Here is an 18,991-nt window from a genome sequence, read left to right on the forward strand (position 1 = left end):
TTGGAGTTTCTCATAAATTTGTACCCCAAATTTTTTATTACTTTTTTTTTTTTTTTTTTTACAAATTATACTTTATTTAAGGTATTTCTAATTTGTTGAAGTTAGTGTGATTTGAAGATTGTCCTGGGACCCTAGATTCATGGTCTGTCAGAGCCAGAAGGGGTTCCTCAGAGGTATCTTGTTTGACGAGGAAGAGACAGGACCCGCAAGGGCGCGGGGCCCCAGCTTCTAGGGCAGACTTGCCCGGCTCTGCCCTCTCTCCCTGGCCCGAGTCATGGCCGCTCGGGCCTCCTCCTGCCCCTGCTCAGCGTCCGTTTGTGGAGTGCGTGAGTGAATGAGTGAGCGACCGGTAGATGACTCTATACTCAATAAAGCAGATCAAAGTTAGTTGTAAAAATGTCAGGACAACTTTTCCTTATGTAAAGTAATCCTAGAATCCTAACTGGGCCCATTTTAATGAAAAAACAATAGAGCTTTTTCTTGTCAATGCATGACTGTGTTTCTGACCCAGAACAAAGTTTCCGGCAAGTCTGTTCTCTGGCGGCTCGCTGGCCGGGCCTCGCTGCGCTCTCCCCGCCATTTCTCCTTTGCCTCTCTGGGGTGGATGGTGGACTCCGTTCACCGGGGGCCCGCGCCCCTCTGAGGAGACCATCCTGCCATCTTGGGGGAGATGGTTGAGACCTCATCACATTTGTCACCAACCATGGTGTTTATTTCTCCAGTCTCCTAATCTCTCATCAGCCTGCCCAGTGGGTACCAGGACTCGTTTTTTATTTCTAGATTAAATCTAATTTTCTCACTTTATAGCTGTTTTTGACCCTACCAGTGGTGTTATTATCTGATAATTTGCCTTTTTATCCTTTGTTACAGTTAAAGGGTCCCACTCAAATGCGTTCAGCATCTGACTACATGAGAGGGAGGTTGCAGACCTTACATTTTTTATTATAGAGCAATTTCTTCTAAATCTGTTAAGGTTTTAATGTTTGCCTTCACAAAAAATGAAACGCAGTTGCACAAATTAATGTTCTTTGTCCGCGTCTTGGGGGAATCCTTTAACACTGCGCAGTTAATGGAACAATTCGGCAATAGTTCTTCCAAAGTTACTGCGCCTTATCTTCATCTGATCTAACAATCAAAACATATCCTCTAGTAACAAGACTTCTCTGATTTTAATTATCTCAACCTCTTGTCGCCGGGAGTGAAGATCTCCCGAATATCGAACTCGCACACAAAAGACATTAGCCTTCCCCAAACGAGGGCGTCTTCTCCCTCGCCCAAAGGAATAAGGCTAATTGAATGAGATACCTTCCCAGGGCTTTTTTTTTCCTAATGTGTATAATTTATAGTCTCAAATCTAAACTAAGCAGCGATGCAATTATTAGGAAAATATTTTATGAATGAGACCTGTCACATTGGCAACCTGATGCTTTTGTGACAGGGTCTCTGCCCCCGTGGTGCTGGCTGCTCGGAAGGAGCAGGGGGCTGCCCCTGGGCCTCCCGAGGGGCCTTCCTCTCCGCCTCCCTCTCCCACGTCCTCTCTCCCCCGGTCCCCCAGTCTTTTCCTTCTTGGACCGTATCGTCCAGCTTGGGGGGACTCTGGGACGCACTGTGTGGGACTTGAACCAGGATCTCTGTTTGAGGATGCTGCAGCTTCCGGCCCATCTCTCGGCATCTGGGCATTGTGGGTGGTTTTGCCGAGAACATTTGGCAGTGGTCTTTGACAAATGCTGACGTGCTTGATGACAGGCACTGATGGGGCAGGGGTGAGGGGTTGGTCTCTCAAGGGCAGAAGGCGTAATGGGTGGTATCTTCGGTCTCAAGCTCAGTGGGGTGTTCTCTACCAGTGCACTCTGGTGGCCCACTCTGTAGTGGAATGTATTTAGGGACCAATTGGTTTGCTTTCTCTAGCACCTTGAAACTCCCATCTCTGCAACTAATATTTCTTCCCTTCCCTGAGACATCTGATTTGTAATTCTGTGAGGAGAAATCGACAGTGGCTTGTTCACCAGCCTTTCTCTCCCCGTGGTCCACTTTTTCAAGCCAAGTTCACCATAAACTCATCACTGTCCACATACAGTGGTGCATCCCTAACCTTTAAATAGACATCGACGCAGGCTCAGAAGTGGGAGATGTTTCTGCCTGCCTAATCTGACAAGCGCTCAAGCACAATGCCACTTGTAGGATAATTCTGGATCCCTAATTAATGAAATAACCCAACTGCCATGACAGGGCTGCTGTTTTTGATAAGTCTTACTCTGTGGTCTTCTGTTGGAACCTTGAATACAGAGACAGTGTAATTAGGCAGCCACCTGCACCACGCTCACTATAGCACAGAAAATAACGCTACCAATGGCTTCAGTTTAAAATGGATATTTATAAGAGAGGCTAGCAGAAGAATGCTGGCCTCCCAGAGGGAGAAATTGTATTTTCTAAAGTTATGCTTTAAAGAGCAGTGCTTCCCTCTGGGTGAGTGGGCAGGTACTAAGATCACCTGGGAGACTTCCCCAAACTGCCCGTGCCTCCCACCCTTGTACCTTCACCCCTCCTCCTGAGGTTCCCCGGGTCCTGTGGAGCACGCTGTGTCCCTCAGGGCTGGGACAGGAAAAAGACTGATCACCGCTTCTCTGGACTCATCGGCACCTTTAATTCTGAACCCTGCCTCTTTGGTGTCGGAAGTGCCCTCAGCCGGCAGTATGTTTACTCTGCGCCAACGCTGCCCTCCATCAAGTTTTAACAAGCATCTCATCGACGTCTCAGTGTGTGCAGCTCTAATGTCAACATCTTATTTGACTCACCATGCCGTGGTTAGGAGAGGCCAGGCCCCGAGTGTCCAGCCTGTGGCACGAGCGAGTTCTAATGTCAGACATCCCGATAGAGAGCTGGGGGTCCGAGCCTCCCGGAGCCTTGTCTTGGCTGGGTCTTGAAGGCACTGTGAGCACAGATTTGAGGAGGGCAAGGACACAGGAAAGAGATGGATCTACCCAGCAGTGGTGGAGAGGCCCCCAGGGAAAGATCACACTGGAGGCAGTCTTGGACAAACCGAAGGACTCCGTGCTAGGAGCCTCGAGGTCCGTATTGGGGTTGAGGTGGGAGCTGGAGGTCATGAGTGGGTCCCTATAAAATCGCTGTAAACCAGCAGGTGTTACTGGAAATGCTCAGGAGCTAATTCTTTGTGGGAATCTACGATGGGTCCTCTTGCAAAGACACCTGTGCCCCTACTCACTTGCTGAGTCAGTCCAGAAATCTCAGCTGCAGACAGTTCCCAGCTTGCTGCACACTTGGCTGACCATGACCTGCGATGTCTAGGTAGCCTAGGAATGGAGCCAGGCCCTCCTGGTCTGGGATGGCAGCGTTCCATGAGGAGGAGTTGGCTCCCATCCACCCTGTGCCTGGGGCACACCTGAACCCCAGCTCGTGGAAGTTGGAGGTGGCCTGTGACAGGGTGGCCGTACAGGGCTCCTCCTCTTCTGTCCAGAGCCACACATCTTCCGCCTGCAGCAAGCCCTCTGCCAGAACCGCCATTCTCCCCACCCACCCCATCTAGCCTGGGGGATTTCCTCTTCCTCGCCTCCTCAACATTCCTGTAGTGCATGCACAGCACCCACCTGGACGTCCCTGGGCTTCTCCCCCGTGCCCAACATCAGGAGATCCTAAATTTCCGTAACTGCTGCCTCTCACCCAGGAACTATGGAGCCCAGGGAGGGTGCTCGTTCAGGTGGAAAAGAGGTGCATGCTGCCTGGCCCGGACCCCAGAGATGCAGCGTCAACCTGGAGCCTGTGCCTCAGACGCCTGCCCTGACCCAGGGAGCCCAGTCACACTTACTCAGTCATGACTGGTGGCCCTCAGCCCAGGAGCCCCCGTGAGGACAAGGGGTCCCACCCTGACGCCCCTGGCCTGAGCTGTCCATCTTCAGAGAGCCGGGCTCTGGTCATCCTGGAGGAGGGGGACGGAGCCATCTGCAGGCTGCAGCGTGGCCGCCTCTCTGACCCACAGTCTGCTGTGGCACGGAGGGCTTGCTGCCGTGACCGCTGGCTGTGAGACCCGGAGACGAGGCCTCTCCCGAGGTCTTTGCAGGAGTCTCCCGTGCCAGAGGTGGCCCTAGAGCACAGACTGTCCTATGTTGTAACGTGACTAAGACACATATCTTTTATAAATGCAGTGCCTAACTCGCTACATGCCAAAATACTTTGCATTTTTAATTCAATTTCTTTATTATTTGAGTCTTAGCCCGGATTTTAAGAACTTCATACAGATAATTCTTCCAGCAATTGAAGACACAGTTGATGAGCTCCTACCAAGTTCCCGGAACCGTGTAGGTGCCCTGTCTCGTTACAGTGTGTGCTCTGTATCATAGAACGAGCATGTTCGAGGGGGCGTGGCAGCCTGCACCTGCTCATCCTTCGTCTCCTCAGCCCCGTGCTCTGAAAACACTTGTTCTTAACTCTCCCCAGTTTCCCGGTGAGAAGCACGAGGCCCAGCAGGCCCAGGCCGTCTCCCAAGATTACACTCAACCAGCCCGTCTCTGGCCCTTGCCCTGCTCTCGCCTCTGGCTAAAGCCCGTGCGTGTTCCCTGCACGGGACCTTTTCAGGAAGATCACTCAGTCCCCAGACCCAGCCTTCACGGCACTGGGGCAGGCTGCCTTTGCGGCCATCAGCGTTTGAGAGCCAGAGCTGCTCCGGGCGCCTGTGTTCCCCCAGTGCAGCGGGGACGTTAGGAGGTGACAGCGGGGTGTGGAGAACTTCGTAAGTGGAGCCCCGGCTTCAGAAGCAGAGTCTCTTCAGAAACAATTTCGTCATACGCAGTACCAGCCACCAGGGATAAGTAATAATAACTACAGTAACAATAATAACCACCCTTACAGAGTGCTGTGCCGGCACCAGGCTAAACGTTCAGTATACGGTATTTCATTTAATCGTCACAAAGCACTGTATGCGGGTGCCATTATCCCCATTTTACAGATGAGGACACCGAGGCTTAGAGAGGCAGAGCCCGGCCCCAGCCTGTCTGGGACTGCGGCGCCCAGGCGGGCAGCGAGCTCCTGGCTGGGCCTCGGCACACCAGCGCCTCACTTCCTCCAGGAATGGCTGCAGGTGGGCAGCGTGGCCTCCGCTCTGACAGGGTCTCCTTTAGAACTCAGTGACTTTTTTTCTTCCTTGGGACAGATCGATAGATGCTCTGCAGAAGTGTTGTGGTAATTAGTTAAATAAGGTAGTGTATGAGATGGAGGGCCAAGCCCACCCTATGAGCGTTAGCAGAATCCGAGAGGAGAGTCTGTCCAGAGAAATGACGGGCCAGAGCGCCCACTGCTCTTCCAGATCTGGAGTCTCTGTGAGTAGACTTCCCAGGTTCCCAGCAGCAAGTTTCCGTTCAGAGAATCTGTTCAGAGGATGGTTGGTCCTTTTTCCATGATGGGCATTTTCAGGATCAGAGGCCAGTCTTCCGCCCCATGCTGTGTGTTTCCTGTACCTCACCTGCCAGGTGAGCATGGTTCTGAGGCGTGGTACTCCATGGAGACCTCGGAGAAGACAGGCTAAGGGTGCTCGCGGCAGCCCCTGCCAGGCCTCTGTGCAGTTGTCCACCCAGCAAGACAGAAACGTGGTCCGAGGTTGACAGAGTGGTCTCAGGTTCTTTATCATTAAGCTGCCCCCAGGGAGGTGGCCGAAGTTCCAGTGGAAGCTGTTTAGTTCTCTGTGAAAACTGTCACATCCAACCACGTTACACAGACTCCAGTCTTAGAACCTGATCGGGGCTGATCACAGGTCTGCAGAGAGGCCCTGTAGCTGTGCCCCAAGGCAGACCAGACTGGGTCTCGGCAGTGATACTGGTCCCCCATTGAAGGTCCTGCAGTGCCAGCATCTGCCCTGGGTCGTGGCCCTGTGCCCCTTAGCTCAAGCCTCAAAGATAATTGCAATTCCCATTTTACAGATGAGAAGGGTATTAACGTGCCCGGAGGCGCCCAGCATGTAAGGGACAGAGCTGAGTCCGGGTCCGTGCCATGCCAGGTTCTAAGTGCTGCGTATGCCCCCTTGCTGCCCTCCAGCTTGCTGTCTCCTGTTCTCTGAACACGACCAAGTTTTATGTGTGTTCTGTGTCCAGCGTCAGTGATTTCCTCCGTCTGCAAGGTGCTTTGCATCCCAGCAGCCCCGGATAATCTTTGGTTAGGGACCACTGGCACGTTAGCGCCTCGTGCTATTCGACTGGAGGCAGAGAATGAAATAGTCACTTCTTGACGAGCACCTTCCGAGATTCTTTTTTCGGAAAATGAGCGCATGCTACCCCCTGTTTGGTTGTGATGAGAAACCATTATAATATAGAAAGTTGGCACGAGGTCTTCGAAAGGAACTAGGGCGAGCAATTTTACACAATGGAAAATACACACACACAAAACTGCCAGCAAAGGCAAGAGGAAAAGATGGTTTAAGTAAGTCTTGTTTACAGCACACCTGAATTCTGGAGACAGAGGCGGGCTGGGGTTCAGGCTGATGGCCAGATGGGCATCTCCCCAAACTCAAGAGTGTTCTCAGTCAGCTTTCAACTGTGATCACAGTCATGGCTGGTCAAAGCAACCAGAAGCCCTGTAGGTAGGAAGGTGCGTTGATCCAAGCGCTGGAATTTGTTCACTCCTGGCTCGGAAACAGGCTAAATCGTCAGGATCAAACCCCCCCTCACACCACCTGGCCGGGTCTTTGTGTCTTATGTTCCACTGCCTCATTTCTGCCTCTGGGGGTGACCAACAGCAAACTAGTCCAGAGCACCTTTGTGGAGGGAAGCATCCTCTGCTGACCACCCTACACCAAAGACCCTTCCTGGCCAGAGAGCCCTGCAGAGCTGTGGGCAGAAACAGCCACATAAGTGCCTGGGGGCTCACAGACTTGAAAGGAGCACGTCAGAGCATCATAACGCCTGAGAAGTGGCCGGTGCTCCCCTGGGCCCTGCAGGGCTGTGTGGGCCAGAGCCCCTCGCCCATCCTCTCAACGAGCCAGCTGTGCCCTGCTGTGGCCTGCTGGCCAGGGCGCCCCGGGACGGTCCGTCCCCGCCCCCACAGAACTCAGATGACCATCTGCTGGGGAAACCACTCACCGCCAGCGGACGGGCCTCCACACCTAAAATGCCCCCATCTGGGGGATCCGAAAGTGCAAATGCTTTTTTCCCAATGCCGACCTCAGCAGCAAAGGGGCTCGTATCTCTTGTTAGCAGGGTCCCACCAAAGGTGTTGACAACCAACCGCATGCGTCAGCTAGCCTAACAGATTTTGTGAAAAGCCACATGCTGCTTTTAAAACGCTAGGAGAGTTTCTCTTCATTCTGTTTGCCATTTCATGATATTTCATACAAAATGGCCTTTTTTTCCTCGTTCTGTTTTCCACTTCCGTAAAGCTTTTTCTGTCTGCTTGGATTAAGTTTTATGTTCCCACCTTATGTTGCCGAGCGTGTGTGTGTGCATGCACATTCGTGCCTGTCCCCACTCACACACGCTCACAACAGACCAGAAGAGTGAGGGACAACAGGTGACACCACACGTTGTCACCTTTCATTGTACGTGTTTGCGTTCCCTTGGGGACGGCTGGATGCTTTACAGGGAATGTAGTCAGTGAAGTCTGTCTTAGTCCTGTCGTAACAGAATGTCATAGACCTGGTGACTTATAAACAACAGACATTTATTTCTCACAGTTCTGGAGGCTGGAAGTCCGAGATCAAGGCCATGGCAAATTTGGTGTCTGGCAAGGGCCTGCTTTCTGGGTCACACATGACCCTCTTCTCACTGTGTCCTCGGGCGGAGTGGACAAGGGAGCTCTCTCCCTGGGCCGCTTTTGTAAGGCACTGACCCCACTCAGGAGGGCTGCACCCTGTGGACCTAATCTCCCCCCGAGGGCCCCAGCTCCTGCTGCGTCACACTGGGGGTTAGGACCAGCGGATGAATTTAGGGGACACAGACATTCAGTCTACAGCAAAGTGCACTGACCTAGTTCACACGTGGCCACTAATGAAATTCCTCTCTGTTTGCAGCAACTGGAAGAAAAACTCAAAGGACAGGCTGACTATGAGGAGGTGAAGAAAGAACTCAAGTAAGTGTGGCAGTGCCTGCTCGGCTACTCCCAGCCAGGGCTCGTTGGGGACATTTGCTGAGGAAACAGCGTGCCAGCGAGGGGGCAGCCACGGGTCCTTGCGCTCGGCCGCAGCGGACACTCCGCCACTCGGCCTTGTCCTGGGCTGCCCAATGCTGTGGGTGTTTGCACACAGGCCTGTGCCCAAATTCTTTGGACTTTTTATAAAAGTCTGTGCATTTGAAATGTGCCACTATGCACGGAGTCAAGGGAGACATTGCCATGATAGAAATCAGAAAACCTGAGCTTACTTTTCGGCTGTCACTTCTCCAAACAGAAGCAGAGCAGGGCGTCGAAACCTTTTCCAGTCGAAAGAGTGCATATGGCCTTAACCTTCCTGGCCACCTGGATTCCGGGACCTTCTCCCAGCTTCCAGTTCCCCATCCAAGAGGCGGCCACTGAAGGCTTCTCGTGACTTCAGTGCTCATGCTTACATTCTCCAGCTGAGAAGTTCCTTCCTCAGGCCCCACCGCCCAGCCTGGCCCTCCCACCTCACGCTCCTTCCCCCGCCTGCCCTTGGTGCTCCTGGAGCTCCTGGACCCTGGTCCCTACCTGTCCCCAAGTCCAGCGCTATCTGAGCTCACAACCTCCTCCCCTACCTGGCGCTCCCAGGCAGCCTCCCACAGTACACAGGCCCCCCTTGTCCTCCTGCCATGCCTGCAGGGTCTCACCCTGGGCTTCCCCGCCTGCACAGCCAGGTTATGAAACACTGCAGAGGACGTCACCGCTGTGTGTGGACCGGGCCCCCGCAGGCCGTGTTCTGCCCTCCACTGCTTGCCTGCTCTGTGCTTCCCTGGGGGCCCTTCTGTGCCCTCGGCAGACGCCCTGGTGCTCTGCCCTAGGGAGGAGACAGATGTCCCTCAGCTTCCCCCTTTGCCTGGCAGTCACTCCTCTGGTCTTCTGCTCCCTGTCTCTCCAGGCCAATCCCTTCGCCTGTACCCTGGGTCCCTTCCTTCCCGCTCCTCCCTGCTGTTCCCTCAGCTCCTTTCTCTCTTACTGACATTTTAATTTCTCCTTTTAAAAGCCTACACCCACTCGCCATGCCATCTCTGTTCGTAATTCCATCCCCTGGGGTTTGCTGAAACAGCCCATCGGAAGGCCTCTTCCGCCTTCTCACCACATCCAGTAGCCATCGCTTGGTGCTGACCTCCTCCAGCCCCTGCTTAGGTGGCTCCCCTCAGTCCTGTGCCCACCACGGTCTCTCTCGAGCATCTCACCCCGCCCCCGGCCACAAACGGCACCTCCCTGGACGGCCCCTGAGCCTCTTGGCGGGTCCAGCGTCCTCAAGCTCTCTACTCCCCTGGTTTCCTACATAGGGGTGGGTATTTTTGCCTGGTTGACCTGCTATACCTGCCTCCCGTGCCAGTCTCTCCTTCCTCTCCCTCTCCTGATCCCCTCAAACGAAAAAAATGTACACCTGCTCCTAGTGTCAAATCCGAGAAACGTGAGGCCTTCTCCCAGGCCCCCTCCCATCCCAGGCCGAGGCCAGTCCCACACCTCCTCTGAGCTCGTCTCTGTTCCCCGGGAACCACGGCTTCTTGACTCGGGCCTGCAACACGTCCCTCGTCTGTTCCCTCCCATCCGCCCACCTGCCCAGCTTCTCACTGGCCCTCGCCCTCCTCCCAGAACAGGCGCTTTCTGCTGCATCTGCACACCACGGCCCCCACTGCAATGTAGTGCCTAAAAGCCCCAGTGGGTGGCTTTTCTGATAAAACGTGTCCCTGGCCTCCCACTTGCTAGTGATCCAAGTGCCTCCTTGGACTCACACCCCGTTCCCATCCCATCCCTGCCCCAGGGTCCCCACCCCGCTCTGTGGCCCATAAAGCATCCTGCTCCTTCAAGGCCCCTCTCAGCACTAACTCCTCGTGAGACAGCCCGTCTACAGCCCCGTGAGGTCTCTCCTGCCTAGGCCCCCAGCTTTCCTCTTTCCCTGGCTGGCTGGAGTTGCTCTTCTCCTGTAATAGCCTGTAGAGTTCGTGAGGGTGAGTGGCAGCGTGGTTCTGATTCTCCACAGTGCCTGGCACATGATAGGTCGTCAGGAAATATCTGATGAATAAGTGAAGAGACACTGGTGTTTTTAGCGTGAGCGCATAGACTCACTTAGTCTTTTCTTACATAATCCTAAAGAAGATCTCAGACCAGAATATAGCTGTAAACACGTGACAGTCACTAAGAAAGGACAAGTTCCAGACTGCGTGCTGCTTCTCTCCTGCCTGACGCCATGGTGCCGAGTTCTTTTAGTATTTCCAGGAGCTCACTGTAAAATAAAATGACATGCTCTACCTCCGGGAGCTCCTATTTGTTCCCATTTTGTTAGTTTACTGGACGGGGGCACAACGAGGATAGAACCGCAGAGAAACTGGGAGCGGCTAGCTCCTTACTGAACCTCGTGGTGGCTGAGGCAGAGAGCGAGCTCCCGGGGCCCTGGGCATTTTTATACCCCGTGGTCTCTGAGTGACACTTCTATGGAGCTTAGAGGGGGCTGAGGCTGAGGCCACAGTGGTGAGGATGCTGAGAGTGCGCAGGTACCTGCTGTCATGCTCCCCTTCCCTCCTCGTGTGTGGCGGGAGCACCCCAGCCACTCGGGGCCACTGGGACTCACTGGTCCTTTGCTCTTGTTGGACTCAGCAAAAAGGAAAGAATGTCCACGCGAAAGGAATGCTGGAAACCGCAGTTCTGGGCACCTGAACTCACTCCGTGCTCAGACTTGTTGAAACAGGCTGGAGACGGGAGTGGTTTCAGCGATAAGGAGAACAAAGGAGGAGCCCTCGTGCTCTCCCACCGCTGGCCATGGCCCTCCTCCCCCAGCCCGGGGCTGCAGCCCTCTGGTTGTGGGACCTCGCTCTGCCGAGTTCCCCTGGTCCGCAGGTGTCAGCTGCCACCTGAGCGTGTGGGGCCGTGGCCAGGGAGGTGACGAGGCTCCTATCTCTGGCTTCCTTGCTACAACTTTTTCATTCCCTCTAAGCTTCACAAATACATTCCACTTGCAACAATGTTATGTCTGTGTTAAACTTTAAAATTATACTCTGAACAGACCTGGTGTGATTCCATATGGAATGATTTACATGCTGGGCAAGAAACTTTTGCTGGCCAACTGCTAGTGGAATAGTTATTCTAGAGACACTATCAGATGATAATGCTGCCAGGGAAGTTGTTCAAGTTGTCAGTGCCTCAGTTCCTGGAGAGCAGGAAATTGTGATGTTAATGCTCACTAGCGTGGCCTTATCAGAGACAGGAAAGGAAATAACCACTCTGCTTGCTCTTCACAGCATTCTGAAATCCATGGAGTTCGCGCCGTCCGAGGGAGCTGGCACACAGGTACACAGTCTCACTTTGCTTTGAGTCTGTGTCAGCATCAGCATGAGGGCCGTCACTGTTCGTCCCTGGGCCAGCTTCGCCATCTCGATATTTCTATGAGCCCTCTCTCCTAGAGCTGACGAGTCATTCCTCAAGAAACTTTAGCCAAGTTAAAGCAAATTATTGTTAATTAAAAAGAGGCAAAGGGCGGGCCCAGTGGCTGAGTGGTTAAAGTTCCATGCGCTCTGCTTTGGCAGCCCGGGTTCAGATCCTGGGCACAGACCTACTGCACTCATCAGCCATGCTGTGCAGGTGTCCCACATACAAGATGGAGGAGGACTGGCACAGATGTTAGCTCAGGGCAAATCTTCCTCAAGCCAAAAAAAGAGGAAGATTGGCAATGGATGTTAGTTCAGGGCAAATCTTCCTTACCAAAAAAAGAGGCAAGAAGAGAAAAGTTAGTTTTCCAAACTGATAACTCAATTCAAGTGAAATTGAGGGTTAACTTGGGCAGGTACTCAGAACATGGATGAAAACAATTCAGATTGTGTTAAGGGTCGGCCCAAAGGGACTGGCTTAGGAACTTTTCTTATTCACTGCCTCACCTGGAGAAGGAACCGGGGCAAGGTGACAGTGGCACCTGGTAACCTGGTAGCCAGTTAAAATTTAAGTCATCAGATGGAATCCTGCTCCTGATGTCCAGAAGGCAGCTGACTCTGGCTGGCACCAAAAAAGGGTTACATTTACAGTGACTTTCTGATGGGTTTGTGGCTCGACAGCCAGTCCTGTCGCCAGATGAGACACAGCTTTAGCCTGCTCGAATTGGGGGATAGAATAGAGTAGTCGGTTGTCGAGAAGCTTTGCAAGTCTAGAAGGAGAAAAATTACTTCAAATGAAGTGAGTTCTTTTGGAAAGGAACTTGAATGTTTTCCACGTGCATGTTGAGCATCCTCAGAGGAAATCAGACTTCTGTAACGTGAGAGAGTCAGCGTGGGTGGAAAGCCGTCAGAGAGCAGGGGTGGCGGGCCCTGGTAGCCCCGGGGTGGGAGGGCGGCCGGCCCGCAGTGAGCCCTGCTCTGCCCCATCTAGGATGCATCCAAGCCCCTGGAGGTGCTGCTGCTGGAGAAGAACCGCTCGTTGCAGTCCGAGAACGCCGCGCTGCGCATCTCCAACAGCGACCTGAGCGGTAGGTTGACAGGGTCTCGCGGGCCGCACTTAGTCCCTTCCAGGGGCTGAGGAAGCGGATGGTGGCCCGTGAGTCTGGGCTGATGCATGACGGGAAGGAACATCACCGGCTGATGAGAACCTTGACTAATGAGCGTTTGGTCTCCTCCTCCGTCCTCCTCACTGCTCCTCCCCTCTCCCCCCTTAAAGCCGCGGATGCTGAGACGTGTGGCCGCAGGGCGTCTGCGGAGGTCGGTTAGGCCTGTGTGGCAGGTGATCCCAGGAGGGACACAGAGGACGTTGGCTTTTCTGAGCTTTTCCTAGTCGTGCGGCCTCTCTTGTGGTGTCTCCGGGGGCCCTGCCCTTCCGGGCTCAGTGGAGCTTTTCTTCCTTTGTCAGGTTTTCCTTGGGAACGCATCCCCCATCCTTAGCCTTTCTTTGCTCATCCCAAAATGGTGGCGTCACTGACTGCTTCTGGTTTTGGCAGCTGGTAAACCGTTTAAAGTGTCTCGGGCTCCGATGATAATTCATTCTTAACATGTGCGTGCCTTCGATCGCGTGGACTCGGTGCCGTGCCTTCGCCTCAGAGCAAGTGGTGTGAGCGAATCCGTTGGTCCCAAAATGTCGGTGTTTGCTGCTCCTCAGGTGGGGCTCTTCTGGTCGTAGCTCAAAGGCTAGAGGCCTGCGCCCTGCCGACTCTTTACTGTGTGTGGTACCGGCTCCTTGTCACTGTAGGAGTTTGAACGTATGTCAAGGGGACTCTCCAGGCTGCAACGTACAAGAAAGGCGCAAACATGAAATGCATGTTGCTTGTTTCGGGGGGCCTCGTTTGGCTGACTTAAAAATTCAATTGAAAAACAAACCAACACACCTCATTGGCCCTTGTGAAATCTGCACTTTTTTTCCCTTTTGTGGGGCAACCTTTGCATTTTGGTCTTGGTTTTTTTTCCCTTTTGAATCCCCCATAATGCATTATGTTTGCCCTTCCTTGTAGGGTCAGCCAGGAGAAAAGGGAAAGACCAGCCTGAGAGTCGGCGTCCTGGACCTTTGCCGGCCTCCCCTCCTCCTCAGTTGCCCCGCAACACGGGGGAGCAGGCTTCCAATACTAATGGTACACACCAGTTCTCACCAGCGGGGTTAACTCAAGACTTTTTCAGCTCATCCCTGGCAAGCCCCAGCCTACCCCTGGCTTCTACGGGAAAATTTGCACTAAACTCCCTCCTCCAACGACAGCTAATGCAGTCCTTCTACTCCAAGGCCGTGCAGGAAGCAGGAAGCACAAGCATGATTTTTCCAACAGGTCCATACAGCACAAACTCCATATCTTCCCAAAGTCCATTACAGCAAAGCCCAGATGTAAATGGCATGGCCCCGTCTCCCAGCCAGTCAGAAAGTGCTGGGAGCGTCTCCGAGGGCGAGGAGATAGACACTGCAGAAATCGCCCGGCAGGTGAAAGAGCAATTGATCAAGCACAATATCGGACAGCGCATTTTCGGACATTATGTCTTGGGACTGTCGCAAGGGTCCGTGAGCGAGATTCTGGCCCGGCCCAAGCCATGGAACAAACTGACTGTTCGCGGCAAGGAGCCCTTTCACAAGATGAAGCAGTTCCTGTCAGACGAGCAGAATATCTTGGCCCTCCGCAGCATCCAAGGCAGACAGAGAGGTGAGAGACTCGCGGGTGGGTGCCAGCGTGTGAGCCCGTCACGGAGTGTGCGTGCGCACGCGCGTGTGTGTATGTGTGATGAAACATTTGTGCATCACGTCAGGTAAAATTCGCTTCAGTTCTACCATTTCCAGAGTTCAGGGGTCAACAGGCATGAGTTAAAGCTGTAGAGTGGGGAGATCTGGCCTCTGAAACTTGCTCCGCACCTTGCATGGTAAACCCAGTATTGCCATTCAAATTCGGTACTGAATCGGAGGCAATTACATTACGTACAGCGTCCCAACGCGTCTAGTGTCCAGTGGGTGCTGATCTCGTGTGGGGAGGAGCCCTGGGTACCATCTCGCCCTAGAGCAGCAGCAGCAGGTCGGTCCTCACACAGAGCTGGTTCCCTGGGGAGAGTGTCATCTCCCCTTCCCACCGCACAGGGTGGAGTGTGTCCCGCGGCCCACTCCCTCCCGGCAATGATGTTCTGTTAGTGGTTCGGTTCGAGTCTCCAGCAAAACACGCCTGCCTTAGTGAAATGCATGAAAGTTCATTAAAACACCCTCCCCGCCCACCCTCCATAAAAAGACAAAAAGTCAGTCTCGTCCCTAATGGAAAGAATCCCTTCCCTCTTTAAGGACGGGGCCATTCGCTCCATCAACACAGAGAGAGGTAGTCTTATCAGATACCTTTGAAACACCCTGAAATTTAGACTCAAAACAGACAGAGAAGGGAGGCGTTCCCAACAGCGTCAATGTGCACAGAGCTCATGGAGCTCTTCGTGGCAATGTCCCCTGAAACGGACTGTCCTTGGATGATTAATGTGAGCTTCATTCCGGGGCTGGGGGGCGATTCACTTGTTGGCAGTGCCCCATCCCTTTGCCCCTCATGGCGTTGGTGTTGGAGGCCACTCCTCGGGTCTGTCTGATCTCCTTCGGCAGCAGAGCCACGGCCTCTGCAGGCCGGTCAGCCAAGGAAGGGCCTCTCAGAAGCGTCTAGTAGCTCCCGAGTCGCACAGGAAGCCCTGAGCCCTTTGTGTAGGGACAGGCGGCTCAGATTTCATGTCACGCAGCCCATATCGTCAACACCACCATCCCCTGATTGTTTTGTTCTTACCACACTTGTTTTTCAACAGAGAATCCAGGCCAGAGCCTGCACAGACTATTTCAGGAAGTACCGAAACGAAGAAATGGGTCTGAAGGTATGTCGCAGGCAGGGGTTCTCTTTGCAGTCAGTCGCATAGGAAGCAGCATGTCCCTAGCTGTGTATTTGGGTTAAAACTGTACAGTGTGATTCTGGCCTGGAACCTGATGGAAAAACAGAGCTAGTAAGTATAAAACAAAGCACGGGTTCAAGTTCGCACGGCCCCTTCCTCCTGAGCTGCCTCGCTCTACCGAGCACGCGCAGAGGAGGGGAGGAGAGGGCAGTGCCCTAAGAGTGAGTCCCCAGGACAATCCCAGCCCCTTCAGATTCAATTCCGCTTCCCCCGTTTTCTCAGAAGCAAGAGAGAGGATAACAATTGTCGCTCTGAGAAAAATCAGGTGACTGAGTCCCGTGACGTCCTGCTGCTTCCTTGTACATCTTTTTAGCTCTGAACTTCAGTAAAGGTGCCATGGTGTGGACCGATCCCAGATGTGATCGGTTCTCCCATGGGCCCCAGCGGGCCAGCCCCCTCTGTGCTCCTTGGAGTTGCATCTTTCTTGGGGCTTCCTCCTGGCGGTCTGCTTGTTTTCCAATGGTTTGGTATGGCGGTTCCTGTTTAGTAAGGTAGCGAAAAATTGAAATATGTGGACGGCTTCCAGAAAGAACTGGGGCCAGCCCCCGGGCCGCAGTAGCTTCAGTGCATCTGTACATGTGGCTACTCCGCAAAGCATCACCATGTGACCAAAAGACTGAATTCTTGTCCTTTAGGGATTTCTGCAGGCTTCTCTCCTCGTTCATAAATTTTTAAAAGACAGTATGTGGTGATAGATGTGCAAATTTTAGGTGAAGCTTTCAGCCTCTTCCCCTGGAACATCCAATAATTGATAGATAATCAGCCTCGGCCCTTAGCCCTCCTCTCCCGTTTCTCCTTTCTGGGGATACCAGCCGCAAATACACATAAACAACCTTGAACATCGTCCCAAGCCAAAGCAGCCATTGGAGTCGCTTTTTAAATAACTCAGAAAAAGCGTTGCCTTTTAATCCTTCATCTCTTCTACTGGATTAAATGATTTGCTCTCCCTGGTCCCAACCCACGGGTGAGGTGCAGTCTGGGTGACGGGAGAGCTGGTCCCGCTGGCCGGATGACGTTTAACGCAGGGCAGACTCTGCAGGAAGCCCCTCCCGCCCGGGCCCCAGGACCTGCCGTGAGGTTGCACGCACAGCAGGTCCAGGTAGACGGGAGGCCGCGCCTGCCTGCTCCCCGTCACCGGCCTCACTCAGGAGCTCCTTATCAGAATGACATCTTTGTGCAGCACTGCTTCTCGTTCCAGGTGTGGGTTTGATGTCGTTGCTCTGGCTCTCCCTGCAGGTAACATCACCACCCGGGTCCGAGCCTCAGAGACCGGGTCCGACGAAGCAATCAAGTCCATCCTGGAACAAGCCAAACGGGAGCTGCAGGTGCAAAAAGCCGGTAGGGATCCTGCTCTCTGACCGCTGTCTCAAACCTAATTGTCAGGAGGGCTCACTCAGCAGTAATTCGCTTTTTTTTTAAAACAATAGAATGTCTGTGTTCACACATTTGGGCAGGTGCAGAGGGGAGCAGGTCTGTGTGATTTTGCTGATAGTTAGCACTCTTTTTATAACGTCATTCCCAAGCCTTGACTCAAGAATGTCCCTCGGCCCTAGAATCTCACTGACTGAACATTAGCAAGGAGTTTGTATCAAATTCCCTTTTCTTTTTTAAGGAAGATTAGCCCTGAGCTGACATCTGCTGCCAGTCCTCCTCTTTTTGCTGAGGAAGATCGGCCCCGAGCTCACATCCATGCCCATCTTCCTCCACTTTATATATGGGACGCCTGCCACAGCATGGCTTGACGTGCGGTGTGTAGGTCCACACCCAGGATCCAAACCAGCAAACCCTGGGCCGCCGACGCAAAGCGTGCAAACTTAACCTCTGTGCCACTGGGCCAGCCCCTCAAATTGCCTTTTTGAAAGGCAATACAGGCTTTGGTTATTCGGATCTATACTTGACCAAAAAATACTGAAAAAGAAGGGGTGAAAAATAAATTCTGAACAGCTGCTTTAGGATGCGTGTGGCCAGGAAGCGGCAGAGGTTTCACTGGCTGGCCGTCCACCTCTGAGCCGCTCGGGCTGAGGAGGGGTCTTCAGAGCTCCCTGAGCACTGCCTGTCTACGAGGAGGGGACTCCCACGTTCCACCCTCCCTCTAGGCTTTGATGAGAGGCTGCCGTGTGGCAGATGCAGCTCAGATCTTCTGCTGGAGAAGAACCTGGTGCGCGACTTCTCTTCCTGTGGCAGCTGAGGACAGGCCACCACCTGGTCACTCCCCTGGTCATGGGGTCCTCTCCCCAGGCCACCCTATTCCCACATGGCTCAGTCAGTGGGTGACCAGGCGTGGGCTGGGCATTTTCCCTTGCCTTATCCAGCTCAAGCTAGGTCCTCACAGCAATCCAAAAGATAGATTTTGTCATCCTCTTATTCCTGATTATCAAATTCAGGCTTAAAGTTAGAATGATGGGGCCGACCCAGTGGCATAGTGGTTGAGTTCAACAGGGTCTGCTTCAGCAGCCCAGGCTCACAGGTTTGGATCCTGGGCACAAATCTGTACTACTCATCAACCCGTGCTGTGTTGGTGTCCCACATACAAAATAGAGGAAGACTGGCACAGATGTTAGCTCAAGGCCAATCTTCCTCAAGTGAAAACAGAAAGATTGGCAATAGGTGTTGGCTCAGGGCCAATCTTCCTCAGCAAAAAAGGAAAAAAGTTAGAATGATTTGCCCAAACTCATTACCTGGTGGACCCTGGATGGAAACTGTGACCTCTCACCTCTTGTCCCAGGACTCTGCCCTCTGCTGCTGTCTGCCTCCTTGTAGAGATCCCAGAGCCATAGGAACTGTCCTTGTGGGACCTCAAGCCTGACAACAAATGGAACTTTCAGTTTGGTGTCGTTCTTGCTCTCAAGGCCAGAGTTGAAGTTTAGGCCAGCCCCTCTTCTGACTGGCTGAACAACCAGAGAGCTTAGCAGGGTGCCCCCCAGCAGGGTAGAAGGAACCCCCAAATTGAGAGTCAAAAGGCCCAGTTTAAGGCGCCAGCCTGGCCTGGTGGTGTAGCGGTTAAGTTCACACACTCCACTTTGGCAGCCCACGGTTCACCAGTTTGGATCCTGGGCACAGACCTAGCACCTCGTATCAAGCCATGGTGTGGTGGCATCCCACATAAAACAGAGGAAGACTGGCATAGATGTTAACTCAGCAACAGTCTTCCTCAAGCAAAAGGAGTAAAATTGGCAACAGATGTTAGCTCAGGGCCAGTCTTCCTCACCAAGAAAAAGGGCCCACTTCAAGGTGTGGCTTCACTGGTCACCTGTCCCCTCCCCAAGCCACAGTTTCTCCTCCTGCACAGTGGTGATGGTGTTGCCCGCACTCGAGGATGCTGTGAGGGTCATGTGAGTTGGAAAAGGGAGGGCCTTCTGTTAACCAGTAAAATAAAGTCCTCGAGAGGCGTTAAAGGTTGTCACTGTTTGAAGCATTTTTCGGCCTCGTCTAAAGCAGATGAAGAGCCAGCTTATATGATTTCCTCGCCCAGACTTGAAGGCACATTACAGAGCTGGAGC

At 53.2% G+C, this 18,991-nt stretch overlaps 1 protein-coding gene across 1 annotated transcript in view; it reads left to right on the forward strand.

Moving 5' to 3' along the window:
* CUX1 (cut like homeobox 1) overlaps nucleotides 1-18,991 on the forward strand; it is a 339,593-nt gene that overhangs the window by 270,820 nt on the left and 49,782 nt on the right. The window contains exons 12-17 of the mRNA XM_046667235.1: nucleotides 8,009-8,067; nucleotides 11,376-11,424; nucleotides 12,493-12,589; nucleotides 13,562-14,233; nucleotides 15,351-15,416; nucleotides 16,728-16,829. Coding sequence (XP_046523191.1) covers nucleotides 8,009-8,067; nucleotides 11,376-11,424; nucleotides 12,493-12,589; nucleotides 13,562-14,233; nucleotides 15,351-15,416; nucleotides 16,728-16,829 — 1,045 coding nt within the window. The remainder of the gene's footprint in view (nucleotides 1-8,008; nucleotides 8,068-11,375; nucleotides 11,425-12,492; nucleotides 12,590-13,561; nucleotides 14,234-15,350; nucleotides 15,417-16,727; nucleotides 16,830-18,991) is intronic.

The sequence above is a fragment of the Equus quagga genome, chromosome 7 (genome assembly GCF_021613505.1).
Source record: "Equus quagga isolate Etosha38 chromosome 7, UCLA_HA_Equagga_1.0, whole genome shotgun sequence".
Lineage (NCBI taxonomy): Eukaryota > Metazoa > Chordata > Mammalia > Perissodactyla > Equidae > Equus > Equus quagga.